At 44.7% G+C, this 18,605-nt stretch overlaps 3 protein-coding genes across 5 annotated transcripts; 2 read left to right on the top strand and 1 right to left on the bottom strand.

The window, feature by feature from the left end:
• The first annotated feature begins 654 nt into the window (after positions 1-654).
• On the top strand, positions 655-5,930 carry LOC123999619 (erythropoietin receptor-like). Its single transcript, XM_046305553.1, has 8 exons — positions 655-926; positions 1,301-1,436; positions 1,631-1,797; positions 1,900-2,051; positions 2,199-2,355; positions 2,495-2,582; positions 2,715-2,802; positions 2,971-5,930. Exons 1-8 carry the CDS (start codon positions 677-679, stop codon positions 3,670-3,672), a joined length of 1,740 nt encoding a protein of 579 aa, XP_046161509.1. The 5' UTR covers positions 655-676; the 3' UTR covers positions 3,673-5,930.
• Positions 5,931-6,493: 563 nt separating this feature from the next.
• Positions 6,494-13,073, bottom strand: LOC123999040. Its single transcript, XM_046304368.1, has 2 exons — positions 13,044-13,073; positions 6,494-7,262 (listed from the first exon to the last, which is right to left on the bottom strand). The coding sequence occupies exons 1-2, from the start codon at positions 13,071-13,073 to the stop codon at positions 6,585-6,587; spliced, it is 708 nt and encodes a 235-aa protein (XP_046160324.1). The 3' UTR covers positions 6,494-6,584.
• On the top strand, positions 13,054-18,301 carry LOC123999617 (zinc finger protein 653-like). Of its 3 annotated transcripts, none has more exons than XM_046305552.1 (10): positions 13,054-13,709; positions 13,942-13,979; positions 14,067-14,378; positions 14,520-14,968; positions 15,201-15,375; positions 15,521-15,626; positions 15,768-15,879; positions 16,048-16,162; positions 16,834-16,933; positions 17,154-18,301. In XM_046305552.1, the coding sequence occupies exons 1-10, from the start codon at positions 13,414-13,416 to the stop codon at positions 17,329-17,331; spliced, it is 1,881 nt and encodes a 626-aa protein (XP_046161508.1). In that variant the 5' UTR covers positions 13,054-13,413; the 3' UTR covers positions 17,332-18,301. The 3 variants fall into 3 exon arrangements, with proteins under 3 accessions (XP_046161508.1, XP_046161506.1, XP_046161507.1); XM_046305550.1 differs by having other exon boundaries at positions 13,057-13,709; positions 14,520-15,067; XM_046305551.1 differs by having other exon boundaries at positions 13,060-13,709; positions 14,520-15,067; positions 15,536-15,626.
• The last annotated feature ends 304 nt before the right edge of the window (positions 18,302-18,605 follow it).

An 18,605-nucleotide genomic window follows, 5' to 3' on the forward strand; every position in this document is an offset into this window, starting at 1 on the left:
CTTTGCAGTTAATCTACTTGCAATGTTTTGTAACCTTTTATATTTTTACATCATACTGTAGTCTTCCATCATATACTGGTGCCTATCAGTGATCTTCCTTAGTGCCAAATGAGAAATCCTCAGCCTGAGCCCACTGAAGTCAAGTGATGTAAGGCCAGGCTAAATTACATTCAAATTATGTAGGGTTGGGATGAGCCTAAACGCCCCAATGCTTATCTCGGGACACTACCCCTTGCAATACAGATAACGCAGGTCGAGCTCAAAAACATGGGTGTAGGTCAGAGATAAGAGACCGTTTATGCCGAGTTGTGAGTTCACTGGCTCCATGTGGGTTTTCAGTTATTAGGCCTACCCTATTACCTGAGTATGTCTGCCACGTGCCTCCTTTGTTCCTCACAATAAGGAACCTCAATTATGCATGTCGAAAAAAATACCCACTACAACTAAATGTAGATGTCATTTAGAGTTGTGTTGTGGCCCTCCGCTTTCTTTCTCCAAGGTTCCCTGTGGTTTGGGGGGACATATTGTTGCAATGGAGGCATGTTGTAACCTTACTCTAGTCCCGCCCACAGACATGAGTGAAAATATTTTGTATGCTCCACCTCTACAGTTGGGTTTGAGTAAAAAGTAAACAGCTTGGCTTGGACACCCGCTCACACCTTATCTCCTGTGATGCATGCACAACTGTGTTGCACTATCCATAGTATCTCGGAGACAGACTGTCACGAAGCGAGATGGAGAAAACAGACGTTTGGAGCTGGTTGCCTACCAGTTATGCAGTACAACAGAACGCGTAGGCCGCTTTGTTCTCAGAGGAGACAAAAAGATGACAAACAATAACCTGAATAAGCTGTTGGCTTTTTGTGTATTATTTTGCGCTCAGAAAACGTCCATCGTGCATGGTGCACAAGCTTTGGAAACTAAAGGTAGGACACATTTTCCCAAATAGCCTACTTATTTTCTTCACCTTCTGTAACACAAGTGTTTACAATTACAACGCTTATTTTCAATCATGTTATATTTTGTATTTCAACATAATAGGTTTGATGTTTTAGATTTGGGTTAAGATAGATACGGGTTATCAATTGTCAAAAGTTTTTGTGTTTCCTTGCACAATTTGGTCAATTTAATAGCTGTTAAAAATAATTATAATAATCACTAATCATCAATAGTCATTCCTCTGGAGCAATTTGGAGACTTACTTTAAGTCTTCACCTGTGTTTACTAAATTGTTAAAACCAATAATGCCCCAACACACATTTTCCTTGTGGACTAAGACTTCCCTCCCTTGTCCACACAGTGGCTCTGCTGCTCCATGCTGAGCCAGAGAATCCAAAGTGCTTTGCTGAAGGGATGTCAGACCTCACCTGCTTCTGGGAGGAGGATGAGGAAAGGGCTGGCTCTGCTGACCAATACTCATTCATATACACATACCAGTACGTCATGATCAGGCAAAGCGTTCAGTTAGTAATTGCTGCTACGTGTACCATATCCTCTCACCCTGTCTTGGTAGAGGGTAGCTACTTGCTATGAACCTGTGTTTTGAAGAATGATCACCTCAATTTTCCATTTAGCCTAGAAACTTGATACAAAGTGTAAACAATCCAAAAATGTCTCTCCTCCTCTGCAGGAATGAGAACAGCAGTGAGTGTTCCGTAACTGCCCTACCAGCAGCAGGTGGCAAGAGGCTGTATTTTTGCAGGTTGTCCCAGACTCAATTATTTGTGCCCCTTGACATCCGGGTGTTTCGGGACGACCTGCTGATCCACAACCGCAGTCTCTTCATTGAACTTGTCTGTGAGTTATAGAGATTTGGTTGTGGGTGACTTTTGGGAACTATTCCATTCGTTTTTTCTCAGGATTTAGGAATTACATTTTCTTTTCATGTCTGTGTGTCAGTCCTGTTAGACCCGCCTGCCAATCTGACATTGACGAGTACAGGGATGCAGGGGCAGCTAAAGGCCAGCTGGCTGCCTCCCTCTCTCAAGTACATGGGTGACAGCATGATGTACGAGGTCAGCTACGCCATGGCAGGGAGCCACATTGGAAAGGTATGAACAACACACATTCCTATCAGAGGTAGATGTTTGTTACCAGACAAGAGAAACGTTTGAAGTTCTCGTGAATAATGGTGCCGTTCCTTTCTTGGCCTTCGGCAGAGATGTGTCAATGACAATGCATTATCATCTCGTCTTCAGGTGGAAGAGGTGCAAGCTAGCTCTGAGCTCATCTTGCGTGGTCTGCAGTCAGGCACTAAGTACAAGGTGCGCATTCGTGTCAAACTGGACGGCATCAGCTACAGCGGCTACTGGAGCGCCTGGACTGACCCGGTACTAATGGAAACAATGCCTGGTGGTAAGCTTCAAACATTCACACGGTCACCAAAATAATCCGCTTGTCTCGTGAGCTAAACATCTTTGTTCTATTTGTGAGGGATCCCTCCCTTGGATTTCATCCCTGGTGTAACCATGTTGATGTGCTATCTTATTTGCAGACTTGGACCCTCTCATTGTGTCCCTGAGTCTCATCATCTCTCTCGTCCTCACCCTGCTGTCTCTCCTTGTGCTCATGTCTCATCGCAGGTCAGTTACCATAAACAACAAGTTTCCAATGTTCTTAGTCTACCACTGTGACTACACTCTTTAGTGATCTCCTTTGTAGAGACATACTCAGTGGTGTATGTATGGAATAAGACTGTACAATACTGTCCTCAGGTTCCTGTTGAAGAAGATCTGGCCAATCATTCCCACCCCTGAAAGCAAGTTCCAAGGCCTCTTTAAGGTTTATGGCGGTGACTTTCAGGTGAGACAAATAAATCCAGTATTATTCTTCGTATCCTTGGAATATGAAACTCGGTATGAAGTACCCTGTGCAGTGCTTATCTATATCCTTTGTGTGTATCGTAGTCTGTTCATCTTGACTCAATATTAGTGCAGACTCCTGAACCTCTCTCATTTGGTTTGTCAATAGGAGTGGTTGGGCCACAGCACTGGAGGCTTATGGTTGAGGCCAACCTACTTCTACTCCGAGGAATTCCCTGCGCCACTAGAGGTGCTCTCGGAGGTTAGCCTTGGTCCCGTCTTACCCAGCTCCGCTTTGCCGCCCAAGGCCTCAGAGGCACTTGGTGAGGAGGATGAAGACGAGAAGCTAAAGAGGGTGGATCCTGCATTGATGGAGGGGTGGAGAGAAACCCCCCAGGAGCACTGGCCGATGGACCAACTCCGGGCTATTCATCAGCACCCTGCACCCTGGACCCAGTCTTCTCTACTGGAGTCCCATGATGCCTATGTCACCCTCAATGCTCAGAACCACAGTCTGGAGGAGCCTCTGGACGACATATTGGAAGAAACCTTGCCCCTGCAGGTTCTCTTTGCCTCTGGAAGGACATCCTCTGAATCTCGATCAGACTTGGGATCCGTCCAACAGAGCTCAGGATCTGGCCGCCTCTCGTCCCAGTCCAGTTTTGAGTACCCAAACCACACCTGGCCGTCCAAGGGCCCCGGGTACACCTACATGGCAGTGGCTGACTCAGGCGTCTCCATGGATTACAGTCCGATGAGCTCGAATAAGATCGATGACATTGGAAAGGGAGTTATCTATACCAATGAGTACAAGAACGAGATCCCTGCACACAGAAGACCCACAGGTACGCCCATCCACTTTGCATTCTGAATTATGTTACAGGCTATGAGGCTTAAACTGAGGCTTAAAGGTCCATTGAACCTGAAAAACAGTTGGGATGTTTGGCCAAGGCTTCTACATGGACTCCATCTTCTTGTCAGTGGAATGTAAAAAGCCAGGGTGTAGGCTACTCTCATGACTATGAGATAACAGACAAAGCAACATTTAAGCTAAAAGGCTTTGGTGAGGAAAAGTCCAAAGTATCCCTGATAAGGATTTCATACTTCTTTCGATGTCACAAGCTCATTCTCACAATATCCCGTCAAACAGAAGGCAGCTGCTTGAGAAATACATGAACAACTAAAACACTCTAAAGCTGATATTATAAAACACTTGTAATGTGTATATTCTTAAATCACTGGATCTTGTAGGTCAATTTATAAGGTTATGTTCTATATTTATATTGGAATAACTAGATAAAGTTGATACTTAAATTGTAAATATTGTGTTTGTCTATTGTGTACTGTACAAGTGTATCACTAAGATGTAGCCATGGTCTTAACATGAAGCTCCTGCGAGAATGAAGAGGTGCTGTAGGATGTGCAGGAATGTGTTTAGGCAATGTGTCACATTTCAGTATGATGCTATTGTACACCTCTTGCTTGCAATGCTTAGATCAACAAAGGTTGTAAAAGTCATGATGGTTCCAGTGTTTGAATGTGTGTATATCTGTCTAATTGTCACCTCGTTGAATCTTACATATTATCATTCATTTTGAGAGGCCATAATTGCTGAAACTGTAAATAATTCAAATGTATTTTTTTTGGTTTAAATAAACACCAGTTTGTTGAAAATGTAGGTAATTCCTCCCACCCAACAAACAAAAATTGTGATTTGGCTAAATGCATGGGTAGATTGAAAAAAGCTTGTCACATTTTAAGTTGTCCAATGGTAAAGAATACAGTTGTATGTATAGGCACATGTGAATATGACAATTCAATGTGGTAGGGTCGGCATACTCAACTCTGACCCTACAAGGTCTGGAGCCTGCTGGTTTTCTGTTCTACCTGATGATTAATTGCACACACCTGGAGTCACGGGTCTAAATCAGTCCCTGACTAGAGGGGAACAATGCAAACGGAGTTGAACTGGCTTCGAGGTCCAGAGATTAGTTTGAGGGTGGTAAAGTATAGCAATATTCTTTCCTTGGCAAAACTATAACAAAGCAGATTAAACTCTTTGGTCCTTTAAAAGCATGCTATATGTCAAATATTATGCTCTATAGCTTGGAAAATAAATTAACGTAGATGACTACAAAATGATTTGTTTCCAGCATTGGGGCAGTTTTCCTAAAGAAGTTAAATCTGTTTCATGTTTTGTTTCTTTGCCAAGATAGTGGTATCGTCCCGTTCCTTAGAATGTGGACAGTAGTTGAGTAGCCTGGGCATTGGGGAAAAGGGTATTTGACGTCATAACAAGTGAAGTTCACAACTTTTCTTATATGACTGACCTAGATCTTAGCATAATGAGATGAGGTTCTGATCTGTCCGGATAAGATGAGGAGCACAATCCCCTCACAGAACACAGGTATAGAACATAGCCTAGTAAATAAGGGAAAATCTTTTAAAAACAACCCATGTGAAAATTTGTTTAGAATAAAGGCTCCAATCAAACATGTTTTGTTTATTTTTAGTTTACTAACATTTGGAATATTAATTAGTTCCTAATTTGTCTATCTTTAAACCCTTTGCTTTTCAGTTATTTTTAGTGTTCATTTCTAAACAAACTGGTGAATGTTTCCTGACTTTTTCATGACATGTTATGATAATACTGTGATGATTACCTATACAAAACTTCTGACAACCTATAATTTCTGTAACTCAGTATCTCTTTATGGTCAACAAAAATGTCAATATAATGCCTGAAATATAACATAAATATTAATCAATTCTGATGCGCTTCTATATTTGATATCTTCACAATGTTGTTTTTTTGTACTAATACGATTTAAAAAAATGTATGGCATTAAAGCAAATTAAATGTTATTGGTAACATATACATATTTTGCAGATGTTATTGCGGGTGTAGCGAAATGCTTGTAAACTGTGCACCATTTGATGTACTTGTTGTACTTTAGTTGAGAAAAATGTGGGGAGATATTCTAATTGTCCCCGGCAGCTAATAGCTATAGATGGTTTGGTTGTTTAGCAATAAAACCGACAGGTGCCCAACTATGTGGCAAAATCGACAGGGTTGGCTTAGATTGTTGACAACATGTACAAAGCATAAATAAAGTTGTACAATGAGCACTTGTTGTCTCAAATACATAGTTACAGTTGGTGGTTAGCTAGCAAATTTTTGCCATATTAGCATAGACGTGACATCAGTCAAAACAAGACATGGTAAGATAAAATTAGCTGAAACAAGCCACTTAAGATTCCCCACATGGCAGTTTCTTGTCATTGTTGCTAGCTATCTGGCCACCCAGAATGACAACAACATACGGCCTTCTGCCCCATTGAAGCGTGCACATCATTTTCGTGACGTTCTCTGCTATCCCGTCTATAGCATCAGCCTAATCTTCCCTCTACAAATGATCTTAGAAAGCACCACAGGCACAACGGTTAGACAGAACAGTAATGTAAAGGGGAGTTGAATGGTTGAATGTGAAGTCACATTGTGTAGGAGAGAAGACAACCGGGCAAGGGAGGAGAACAGACTAAAAATATATTGTGCCAAAGCAGTCAGGAACGGTACGATTCAGTCGGAGGAGTGGTTTAATTAACCCAACAATTTTGCTGAAAACTTTTTGTAAACACTAGTGAAAACCATTTTGTGCAATGGAAAAAAATTGTTCCCCTTGCATCTCAGTCTTTGGGAATGCAATTGTTTGATAGAAGTATATACTTTTTTTTCATGTCTTTTATTTCTTCCTCATCCACTGTGAAGTAATTTAATAGATTTCAAACCATTGTAAACTCCATTGAGCGATTGGGGCAAATGACCAGTCGCCATTCTCCTGCCAGACTTGAGTCCTCCTCATCCTTAGCAATAGGGTCTTCTGTGATCCCAGCACCAGAGAGGTAAACATGCCACGTGTCCTGTGGTCCTGCTACAGCAGGGGCAGAGTTCCAGTCCTGGTCCAAGGTACACCTAACCTGAAAGTAGCGGTCTAACACTGAGAGGACAGGGTCTGAGGAGTCCCCACCAGCATGCCCTTCCCACTCGGACTGGAACGAGGCTATGACCCGACAGGGGGCCAGACTAGCGGCTCTCTCTTCCAAGGTCTGTGTGAGAAATGCAGCCGTGTCATACAGCAGAGCAGAGATGTGTGCAGCAGAGGACTGTTCCGCCTGCTGAAGGCCACCACTCACCCCAGGCCCACGCAGGTAGCCCTCCAGTCCGTCCACGATGATCAGCGACGGAGGGGCAGCAGAGGACTGTTCCGCCTGCTGAAGGCCACCACTCACCCCAGGCCCACACAGGTAGCCCTCCAGTCCGTCCACGATGATCAGCGACGGAGGGGCAGCAGAGGACTGTTCCGCCTGCTGAAGGCCACCACTCACCCCAGGCCCGTGCAGGTAGCCCTCCAGTCCGTCCACGATGATCAGCGACGGAGGGGCAGCAGAGGACTGTTCTGCCTGCTAAAGGCCACCACTCACCCCAGGCCCACACAGGTAGCCCTCCAGTCCGTCCACGATGATCAGCGATGGAGGGGCAGCAGATCCAGAGGCTGATTCATGTAAAGAGGCAACGTCCTGAAGCTAACTTGATTTTCTGCAATAAAGTCATGCCAATAATCAGAACTGTTTGCTTAGGAATTTTCAGGAAAACATTTTCTCCCTCTGATTTTTAGGAAGAACTTGGCAGTGGACCCATCAGGCATGTTTTGTGCTGAGAAGTGATGCACATCTCTGTGACTGATTAGGGGTACTTAGAGTGGGCTCTCTTATCTGCTTAGGAGGTAGGATAGTGAGAAGAGCTACTCTTCAAGCTACTTAGTCATTGTTAGTTTTCTTAACCTGGATAACACTCGCCAGCCCCCCTGCCCCTGGACTCTGATCACTTGGCTACATAGCTGATGCACGCTGGACTGTCCATTAATCACGGTACTCGATTCTGCTTGTTTGTTTTATCTGTCGGCCCCGTTGCCTAGTCAATGCCATTTTACCTGCTGTTGTTATGCTAGCCGATTAGCTGTTGTCTCACCCACTGTTTTAGCTAGCTTTCCCAATTCAACACCTGTGATTACTGTATGCCTCGCTGTATGTCTCTCCCAAATATCAATATGCCTTGTATACTGTTGCTCAGGTTAGTTATCATTGTTTTAGTTCACTATGGAGCCCCTAGCCCCACTCCTCATACCCCTGATACCTCCTTTGTCCCTCCTCCAACATATGCGGTGACGTCACCCATTACCACCAGCATGTCCAGAGATAAAACCTCTCTCATCATCACCCAGTGCCTGGGCTTACCTCCGCCATACCCGCACCCCACCATACCCCTGTCTGCGCATTATGCCCTGAATATATTCTACCATGCCCAGAAACCTGCTCCTCTAATTCTCTGTCCCCAACGCTCTAGGCGACCAGTTTTGATAGCCCTTAGCCGCACCCTCATACTACTCCTTCTCTGTTCCGCGGGTGATGTGGAGGTAAACCCTGGCCCTGCATGTCCCCAGGCACCCTCATTTGTTGACTTCTGTGATCGAAAAAGCCTTGGTTTCATGCATGTCAACATCAGAAGCCTCCTCCCTAAGTTTGTTTTACTCACTGCTTTAGCACACTCTGCTAACCCTGATGTCCTTGCCGTGTCTGAATCCTGGCTCAGGAAGGCCACCAAAAATTCAGAGATTTCCATACCCAACTATAACATCTTCCGTCAAGATAGAACTGCTAAAGGGGGAGGAGTTGCAGTCTACTGCAGAGATAGCCTGCAAAGTAATATCATACTTTCCAGGTCCATACCCAAACAGTTTGAACTACTAATTCTGAAAATCACTCTCTCCAGAAATAAGTCTCTCACTGTTGCCGCCTGCTACCGACCCCCCTCAGCTCCCAGCTGTGCCCTGGACACCATTTGTGAATTGATTGCCCCCCATCTAGCTTCTGTTCTGCTAGGTGACCTAAACTGGGATATGCTTAACACCCCGGCAGTCCTACAATCTAAGCTAGATGCCCTCAATCTCACACAAATCATCAAAGAACCCACCAGGTACAACCCTAACTCTGTAAGCAAGGGCACCCTCATAGACGTCATCCTGACCAACTGGCCCTCCAAATACACCTCCGCTGTCTTCAACCAGGATCTCAGGGACCACTGCCTCATTGCCTGTATCCGCTACGGTGCCGCAGTCAAACGACCACCCCTCATCACTGTCAAACGCTCCCTAAAACACTTCTGTGAGCAGGCCTTTCTAATCTACCTGGCCCGGGTATCCTGGAAGGACATTGACCTCATCCCGTCAGTTGAGGATGCCTGGTCATTCTTTAAGAGTAACTTCCTCACCATTTTAGATAAGCATGCTCCGTTCAAAAAATGCAGAACTAAGAACAGATACAGCCCTTGGTTCACTCCAGACCTGACTGCCCTCGACCAGCACAAAAACATCCTGTGGCGGACTGCAATAGCATCGAACAGTCCCCGCGATATGCAACTGTTCAGGGAAGTCAGGAACCAATACACGCAGTCAGTCAGGAAAGCTAAGGCCAGCTTCTTCAGGCAGAAGTTTGCATCCTGTAGCTCCAACTCCAAAAAGTTCTGGGACACTGTGAAGTCCATGGAGAACAAGAGCACCTCCTCCCAGCTGCCCACTGCACTGAGGCTAGGGAACACGGTCACCACCGACAAATCCATGATTATCGAAAACTTCAACAAGCATTTCTCAACGGCTGGCCATGCCTTCCGCCTGGCTACTCCTACCTCGGCCAACAGCCCCGGCCCCCCCGCAGCTCCTCGCCCAAGCCTCTCCAGGTTCTCCTTTACCCAAATCCAGATAGCAGATGTTCTGAAAGAGCTGCAAAACCTGGACCCGTATAAATCAGCTGGGCTTGACAATCTGGACCCTCTATTTCTGAAACTATCCGCCGCCATTGTCGCAACCCCTATTACCAGCCTGTTCAACCTCTCTTTCATATTGTCTGAGATCCCCAAGGACTGGAAAGCTTGGCGCAGCCATCCCCCTCTTCAAAGGGGGTGACACCCTGGACCCAAACTGTTACAGACCTATATCCATCCTGCCCTGCCTATCTAAGGTCTTCGAAAGCCAAGTCAACAAACAGGTGACTGACCATCTCGAATCCCACCGTACCTTCTCCGCTATGCAATCCGGTTTCCGAGCCGGTCACGGGTGCACCTCAGCCACACTCAAGGTACTAAACGACATCATAACCGCCATCGATAAAAGACAGTACTGTGCAGCCGTCTTCATCGACCTTGCCAAGGCTTTCGACTCTGTCAATCACCATATTCTTATCGGCAGACTCAGTAGCCTCGGTTTTTCGGATGACTGCCTTGCCTGGTTCACCAATTACTTTGCAGACAGAATTCAGTGTGTCAAATCGGAGGGCATGTTGTCCGGTCCTCTGGCAGTCTCTATGGGGGTGCCACAGGGTTCAATTCTCGGGCCGACTCTTTTCTCTGTATATATCAATGATGTTGCTCTTGCTGCGGGTGATTCCCTGATCCACCTCTACGCAGACGACACCATTGTATACACTTTCGGCCCGTCATTGGACACTGTGCTATCTAACCTCCAATCGAGCTTCAATGCCATACAACACTCCTTCCGTGGCCTCCAACTGCTCTTAAACGCTAGTAAAACCAAATGCATGCTTTTCAACCGATCGCTGCCTGCACCCGCATGCCCGACTAGCATCACCACACTGGATGGCTCCGACCTTGAATATGTGGACACCTATAAGTACCTAGGTGTCTAGGTAGACTGCAAACTCTCCTTCCAGACCCATATCAAACATCTCCAATCGAAAATCAAATCAAGAATCTGCTTTCTATTCCGCAACAAAGCCTCCTTCACTCACGCTGCCAAGCTTACCCTAGTAAAACTGACTATCCTACCGATCCTCGACTTCGGCGACGTCATCTACAAAATTGCTTCCAACACTCTACTTAGCAAACTGGATGCAGTTTATCACAGTGCCATCCGTTTTGTCACTAAAGCACCTTATACTACCCACCACTGCGAGTTGTATGCTCTAGTCGGCTGGCCCTCGCTACATATTCATCGCCAGACCCACTGGCTTCAGGTCATCTACAAGGCCATGCTAGGCAAAGCTCCGCCTTATCTCAGCTCACTGGTCACGATGGCAACACCCATCCGTAGCACGCGCTCCAGCAGGTGTATCTCATTGATCATCCCTAAAGCCAACACCTCATTCGGCCGCCTTTCGTTCCAGTACTCTGCTGCCTGTGACTGGAACAAATTGCAAAAATCGCTGAAGTTGGAGACTTTTATCTCCCTCACCAACTTCAAACATCAGCTAGCTGAGCAGCTAACCGATCGCTGCAGCTGTACATAATCTATTGGTAAATAGCACACCCATTTTCACCTACCTCATCCCCACAGTTTTTATTTATTTACTTTTCTGCTCTTTTGCACACCAATATCTCTACCTGTACATGATCATTTATCGCTCCATTGTTAATCTGCAATATTGTAATTATTCGCCTACCTCCTCATGCCTTTTGCACACATTGTATACAGACTCCCCTTTTTTTCTCTGTGTTATTGACTTGTTAATTGTTTACTCCATGTGTAACTCTGTGTTGTCTGTTCACACTGCTATGCTTTATCTTGGCCAGGTCGCAGTTGCAAATGAGAACTTGTTCTCAACTAGCCTACCTGGTTAAATAAAGGTGAAATAAAAATAAAATAAAAAATCAAGGTAGTGCCAAAAAACACAGCAGCTGGACCAAACTAGATAGGTCGTTTTTATTGATTTATTTCACCTTTATTTAACCAGGTAGGCAAGTTGAGAACAAGTTCTCATTTACAATTGCGACCTGGCCAAGATAAAGCAAAGCAGTTCGACACATACAACGACACAGAGTTAATACAGTAGAAACAAGTCTATATACGATGTGAGCAAATGAGGTGAGATAAGGGAGGTAAAGGCAAAAAATGGCCATGGTGGCAAAGTAAATACAATATAGCAAGTAAAACACTGGAATGGCAGATTTCCAGTGGAAGAATGTGCAAAGTAGAAATAAAAAATAATGGGGTGCAAAGGAGCAAAATAAATAAATTAAATAAATACAGTAGGGAAAGAGGTAGTTGTTTGGGCTAAATTATAAGTGGGCTATGTACAGGTGCAGTAATCTGTGAGCTGCTCTGACAGCTGGTGCTTAAAGCTAGTGAGGGAGATTAGTGTTTCCAGTTTCAGAGATTTTTGTAGTTCGTTCCAGTCATTGGCAGCAGAGAACTGGAAGGAGAGGTGGCCAAAGAAAGAATTGGTTTTGGGGGTGACCAGAGAGATATACCTGCTGGAGCACGTGCTACAGGTGGGTGATGCTATGGTGACCAGCGAGCTGAGATAAGGGGGGACTTTACCTAGACAGAGTATGAAGCGAGGGCCAGCCATCGAGAGCGTGGGTAGTGTATGGGGCTTTGGTGACAAAACGGATGGCACTGTGATAGACTGCATCCAATTTGTTGAGTAGGGTGTTGGAGGCTATTTTGTAAATGACATCGCCGAAGTTGAGGATTGGTAGGATGGTCAGTTTTACAAGGGTATGTTTGGTAGCATGAGTGAAGGTTGCTCTGTTGCGAAATAGGAAGCCAATTCTAGATTTAACTTTGGATTGGAGATGTTTGATGTGGGTCTGGAAGGAGAGTTTAGTCTAACCAGACACCTAGGTGTCTGTAGTTGTCCACGTATTCTAAGTCAGAGCCGTCCAGAGTAGTGATGTTGGACAGGCGGGCAGGTGCAGGCAGCGATCGGTTGAAGAGCATGCATTTAGTTTTACTTGTATTTAAGAACAATTGGAGACCACGAAGGAGAGTTGTATGGCATTGAAGCTCGTCTGGAGGGTTGTTAACACAGTGTCCAAAGTGTCCACCCCCATAGAGACTGCCAGAGGCCCGGACAACAGACCCTCCGATTTGACACACTGAACTCTATCAGAGAAGTAGTTGGTGAACCAGGCAAGGCAGTCATCCGAAAAACCGAGGCTACTGAGTCTGCCGATAAGAATATGGTGATTGACAGAGTCGAAAGCCTTGGCAAGGTCGATGAAGACGGCTGCACAGTAATGTTTCTTATCGATGGAGGTTAAGATATCGTTTAGGACCTTGAGCGTGGCTGAGGTGCACCCATGACCAGCTCTGAAACCAGTTTGCATAGCAGAGAGGGTATGGTGAGATTCGAAATGGTCGGCCTAGTAGTATGTGAATAGCTAATTACCTTCAAATTGTCGGGGCTCAGGTTGGACATGGATTATTGTAATGATCCTGGAAGGCTCTGAATTTGAACCTGAGTGAAAAATGAGACTTTGAGCCCCAATTCAGAGGCGGTCTCCGACCACCAAGGCACTGCATTTTGAAATCCTTCGTTTTTCCATTGTGTTGGTTAAATATCCTAAAGACAAGGGTCAAAATATCAGCCATATCTTTCTTTAGCTATCTATCTACATGTATGAACTTGGTTTATCGTTGATAAAACGTTCTGCTCAATGCATGATGTGCAAGGAACATTTTCGTTTCCCGCCAAGTGGTGTCACTTCCTGTAAGACAACTTCCGCTAGGAATGACAACAACAGACAGCTGTTGTCAAGATGGCGGATGGCTATGGAGGAGAGGAGGGTCCCCTGGACGCTGAAGAAGCCGGGGATCAAATTAAATCAATTTCGAGGCGTTGTAGAGGCCGTCCCAGGCTCACGGATTCTGACCGAGCACAAAGACGCCTCGAGTCCCGCAAGAAGTATGATGTTAGGCGAGTTTATCTTGGAGAATCTCACAAGGTTTGGAGTGAGCTTCGCCGGCGAACGAGTTTGAGTGACGCTGGACTTGCCGAGTACCTAATCCTGCTCAACTCCACGTACGGGGAGATATACCGGCAAAAATACGGAGGGTAAGTTTACGAATAATACATAAAATCAGAATATCAAACTAGCTAGTAACTAATATTGTTTTGCTAGTTTATCCCCTCTCTTGTCATCTGTTAAATGTGAGTCCTTTCCCCAGGCCACCTCCTTCAATCAATTGGGTTAGCTAGCTCGGGCTATCAACTCAATAGTGCTTAACGTTAACACAGTATCCTCATGCAATAACGTCACTGTCATATTTATATTCCTGGCCGCTAGGAAGACAACCCCAGAAGTATGTACAAAACTGAAAATAGGTAAGAAATTCAATTTACCCATAAAGAAAAGTAGCCCTACATGAGGGATTGATACATTTGTCACTGGTGATACTTATTTTCTTACAGGGAAAAATGAGAGAGTGTCTAGCCTATGTAGCATGGTGACCTGGTACCAGGATCACTCCCAAACCTGTCCACATGAACCGCAGCTCAGAGCTCTGGAACCCCAACCTGGATTCTCCACCTCTGCTATCTGGCAGTGTGATGCTGACCATTCATTTGTGCAGCACCTCTCCTCGCCACCAAGAGGGGTCAGTGAGCTTGAGATGGAGACAGAGATGGAGGAGGAAGTTGACAGGGACACAAGGACAGAGGAAACTGGAGGAATCATGACCAGGAGGAGGAGAAGAGAGACAGATGCCCACAGACAGCTCACTGGTAAGAGATACAGTACATTCAGATACTAAGTTGGCTTTTAATTGTTCTGGGTCACATGTAATTGTATGGGAACCACTGATTTGACAAACCAGGTAACCTGTATTTAAATGCATCTGTATTCTGTACCCTTGTCTTTCCTAGATGCAGGAGGGGATTTGGAAGTGGCCGGAGCCCCGGTGACTATGGATCAGGTGGAGCAGGCCACGGCTCTCAGCCAGCTCCCAGGGATGGAGGCCCCATCCAGGGACACTCCACTGATGGAGCATCTCTCTGAGAATCAGTCTGTCTGGGAGATGGAGGTGGTGATGGAGGCAGGCAGACAGCAAGCCCAGGAATCTGACGAGGAGGAGACAGGTTACAATGCTGTAGGGGAGGACATCAACCCAGAGGAGGAGGCGGAGGACCTGAGAAGAGACAGGGGAGATGAAGGAGTGGGTACATCACAAGATGGCTACGAGTGTGTTGTAGTGACTGCATCCTTAACTGACAGACTGGACAAAGCCGATGAGGAGGACACCACACAGACATTGGGTGACACAGTTGGTGTAGACACTCAGACCAACCTCCATCCAGTCCCAGCCTCTATGCAGGTACCTGGGCAAGGGGAGCTATTTGATTCTCAGACACTACAGACTGTGGGGACCACCTGTGAGATACCAGACCAGCGAGGAACTCTGGACGGTTCTCAGGTTTAAAATACTCATTAGTAATTTATCTTGGAATTTTATCACAATCAAGTAGCTGTCGTTCCTGAAAGCACTGCCTTTATATAGTAATATTAACATGTAGCCTATCCTATGTCCCTCTGCCTGTCATTTGTAGCTGATCATCATCACTGGCCCCAGCTATGAGGCTTTGGCATCCGAGGGCATCCAGCTCAACATGGGGGGCGGAGACGTGGAGGAGGTCACCTGCACTGTCATAGAGGGCGTGGCTTACAACCAAATGTGCCAGTCAGTGGCAGACTTTAAGACAACAGAGGAAGACTCCATCACAGGTACTGCTGGCACAGTATTTTAGCCTTTGTTTACGCCGACAGACAATGCATTAGAATATGCTGTAATTGTTGTATATGTTCATTTAAAGGATACTGACATTGACAAAAATCAATGATGAATAGCTTGCTATTCCAATGGTTTGAGATATTTTTCTCTCAGGCCTCAATGACAAGGAGCTGCTCCAGCCCCGTATTGAGTCTCATGGCTTGGAGCCGACCTGTGAGAGGGAGCTACAGAGGGGCCTAAGCAGGTGAGTGGCCAGCATGGAAAATGATGGGGATCACATTTGTAGAGACAAACTTATATGGACACGCCATTTTCATTCCCATCTTGACTTCCTCAGAGCACTTCTGTAGACGAATCATGTGCATCTCTCCCTTTTCTATTTCAGATGTAGAAGGAGCAGACGAGGTCCTGTCATCGAGGCAGACGGAATGCTCAAGATGTTCCACTGTCCGTATGAAGGCTGTAGTCAAGTCTATGTAGCCATCAGCAGCTTTCAGGTAAATAGGCCCCTTTAGCCACTCTACACTTCAGCTTTTGCCTTGATTTGGAACACCTTGACCTTGTCGTGCCATCAAGTTACGAATAAAGAAAATAGAAATGCACACATGTTGCTGTAACTACCATTTCATGCTGTGATTCATAATGTTTTTTATGTTCCCATGCAGAACCATGTGAATCTGGTTCACAGGAAGGGGAGGACCAAGGTGTGCCCCCACCCCGGCTGTGGCAAGAAGTTCTATCTGTCAAACCACCTGCATCGCCACATGATCATCCACTCAGGTGGGCACAAACAACTCTAAATCTGGGCTATAGTGATATACTGTACATTGGCGTATGAGCTAGTAGTAATGTATTCATATGTATCCTGCCATGTTGTCTACTGTATAATGCAGCTTTGAATGTCAACCTGTCTCTGAAGCGAATGGTTTTGACCGCATCTAACCGTGCTGCCCGTGAAATGATTGCTGACCTGATTGTAAAATCTCCAAACATTACACTGGTCTGTAGAATTACCAAATACAATGGCTGTTAAATACACAGACTGCTTTCAGCAATATTGTCTAATGGGGATTCTGAATCACTTCCAAATAAAATCTAATTGTTGAGAGCCCCAATCAGCAGAGAGGCTAAATGAGTTGTGAGCTGTCCTGGCGACTCAACATTACAAGCATCTGAATTCTGTGCCTCCAGACCATGCCCAACCCCAACTAACTTTGTCCCCTCATTTTTCAACTAAGTTTGTCACAGATGCCGTACCCCCGCACATTGACTCGGTACCGGTACCACCTTTATATAGTCTCGTTATTGTTTATTTAGTCAATATTTTCTTAACTCAATTTCTTGAACTGCATTGTTGCTTAAGGGCTTGTAAGTAAGTATTTCACTGTAAGGTCTACTACACCATGTGACAAATAAAATTTGATATACATTTTTCATCAAACTTTGTGTAGGAGTCCGAGACTTCATCTGTGAAACGTGTGGGAAATCGTTCAAAAGGAAGAATCACTTGGAGGTTCACCGGCGCACACACACAGGAGAGACGCCCCTTCAGTGAGTGAAACACTTTGATCACTCAAGTTTTTACACCCAGACGGTTTATTTCATTTTCTCTAAACATTTTATATTTTGGTTTTGTACAATATATGCAATTTTGTCTCACAAACAGAAATGACTACATTGCACTCCTAAAAATACTTTCTGCTGATTTGAATCATCTTACATTTTTCTCCTTCATCTCTTGTCTCCCTCCACTCCTCTACCTCTTCTGCAGGTGTGAGATCTGTGGGTACCAGTGTCGCCAGCGAGCGTCTCTCAATTGGCACATGAAGAAACACACCCCCGAGGCCCACTACAACTTCACCTGCGAACACTGTGGCAAGAGGTTTGAAAAGCTTGACAGTGTTAAGTTTCACAAGTTAAAAAGCCACCCAGACAAACAGGCAACATAAGGCTCAGTGCTGCTGGAATGTGCACTAAATATCAACTGGTCAGAGTCAGACCAGAAAGGGACTGAATCTGTCGACACAAAGAAGAAGAGTGCCCATAGACGGCGGGTATGCCTTTTTGGGGAAAGAGCAGCTCTTTTGAATTAACACTCTAAGGACATTGCTTAGACTTGCTCACTATAATGGACTTTAGACCCTGCTCTCAAAGCTGTGCTGGACACAGCCTTTTTAGAGCTAACAGAGACAGCCTAGCTGTTGATATAGTACATTTCTGCACAGTTGTTTACATAATGTGCTGTATGCCTCTAAACCATACTGTCTATACCATATTATTAACATATCCATAGATTCTTTCTTTTTTATTCACTTTTATACACTTGTCATCCACAATTGTAATGTACTTGTTGGAAAAAAGTATGTTATTTTTGTTAATGCTTGTGTTCTCATGTCAATACATGTACATGAACTGATGCCTGCTGGTAAAATGCCAAAACTAACAACTTACATATTCACGGGGAAATTATAATTACATCTTGAGTAGTAATTGTAACAATGTGCATATGGATGTAAAGGACATGTCAATGGATTCAGAAAGCAGAGTTGTGTTGTCACACAAGTGGGCTGCCTACATTGAAATAGAGAATTGGTCATTTTTGTCGTTGACCTGACCAAGGAGTAGTCTTTTTGTGTGAAAGTCTTGCATCATCTTTCAGGTCTGGCTGTTGTGCTATGTGTCTATGAACAGGGTGATGTTGTCTTGTGGTTCTAAAATGGCAAATGTAGTTTTTGAAAACCTTTTTTTGTAAAGTTCCAAAGCAGAATCGCTAATTTATAGTTATGTTCTTTTCCTGTTTTCTGTATCACTGAAATTATCAATGTAAAATATGTGAATATGACCTAAATAGATTCTGTACATATTTCTGGAAGATACATTTGTTTGAGACAAATGTAAAATAAAAAAAGGAGTACTGTATTAGAGTTTGGGATTGTCTGATGTGGCAAGGAAAAGCATAATGTGAGCGTTGTCACACTGACACACAAGGGACTGCCAAACACATGTTCAGTGCATTGTGGGATGAATGTAAGACACATCAGGTATGTCACCAATGGCTGGTAAGACAAATGTTCTAAATAATTTAATTGATGAGTAAGTCAAGGTACTTGAATGCTAATGCTCTAACCTGATATAAATGGTCTTTAGACTTGAGCTAAAATCATATACTCACCACAATACTGTATTAAAGTATCTGCCCAGTGTTTCCATATTTCTATTAAAT

Source organism: Oncorhynchus gorbuscha, linkage group LG16, assembly GCF_021184085.1.
Source record: "Oncorhynchus gorbuscha isolate QuinsamMale2020 ecotype Even-year linkage group LG16, OgorEven_v1.0, whole genome shotgun sequence".
Classification (NCBI taxonomy): domain Eukaryota; kingdom Metazoa; phylum Chordata; class Actinopteri; order Salmoniformes; family Salmonidae; genus Oncorhynchus; species Oncorhynchus gorbuscha.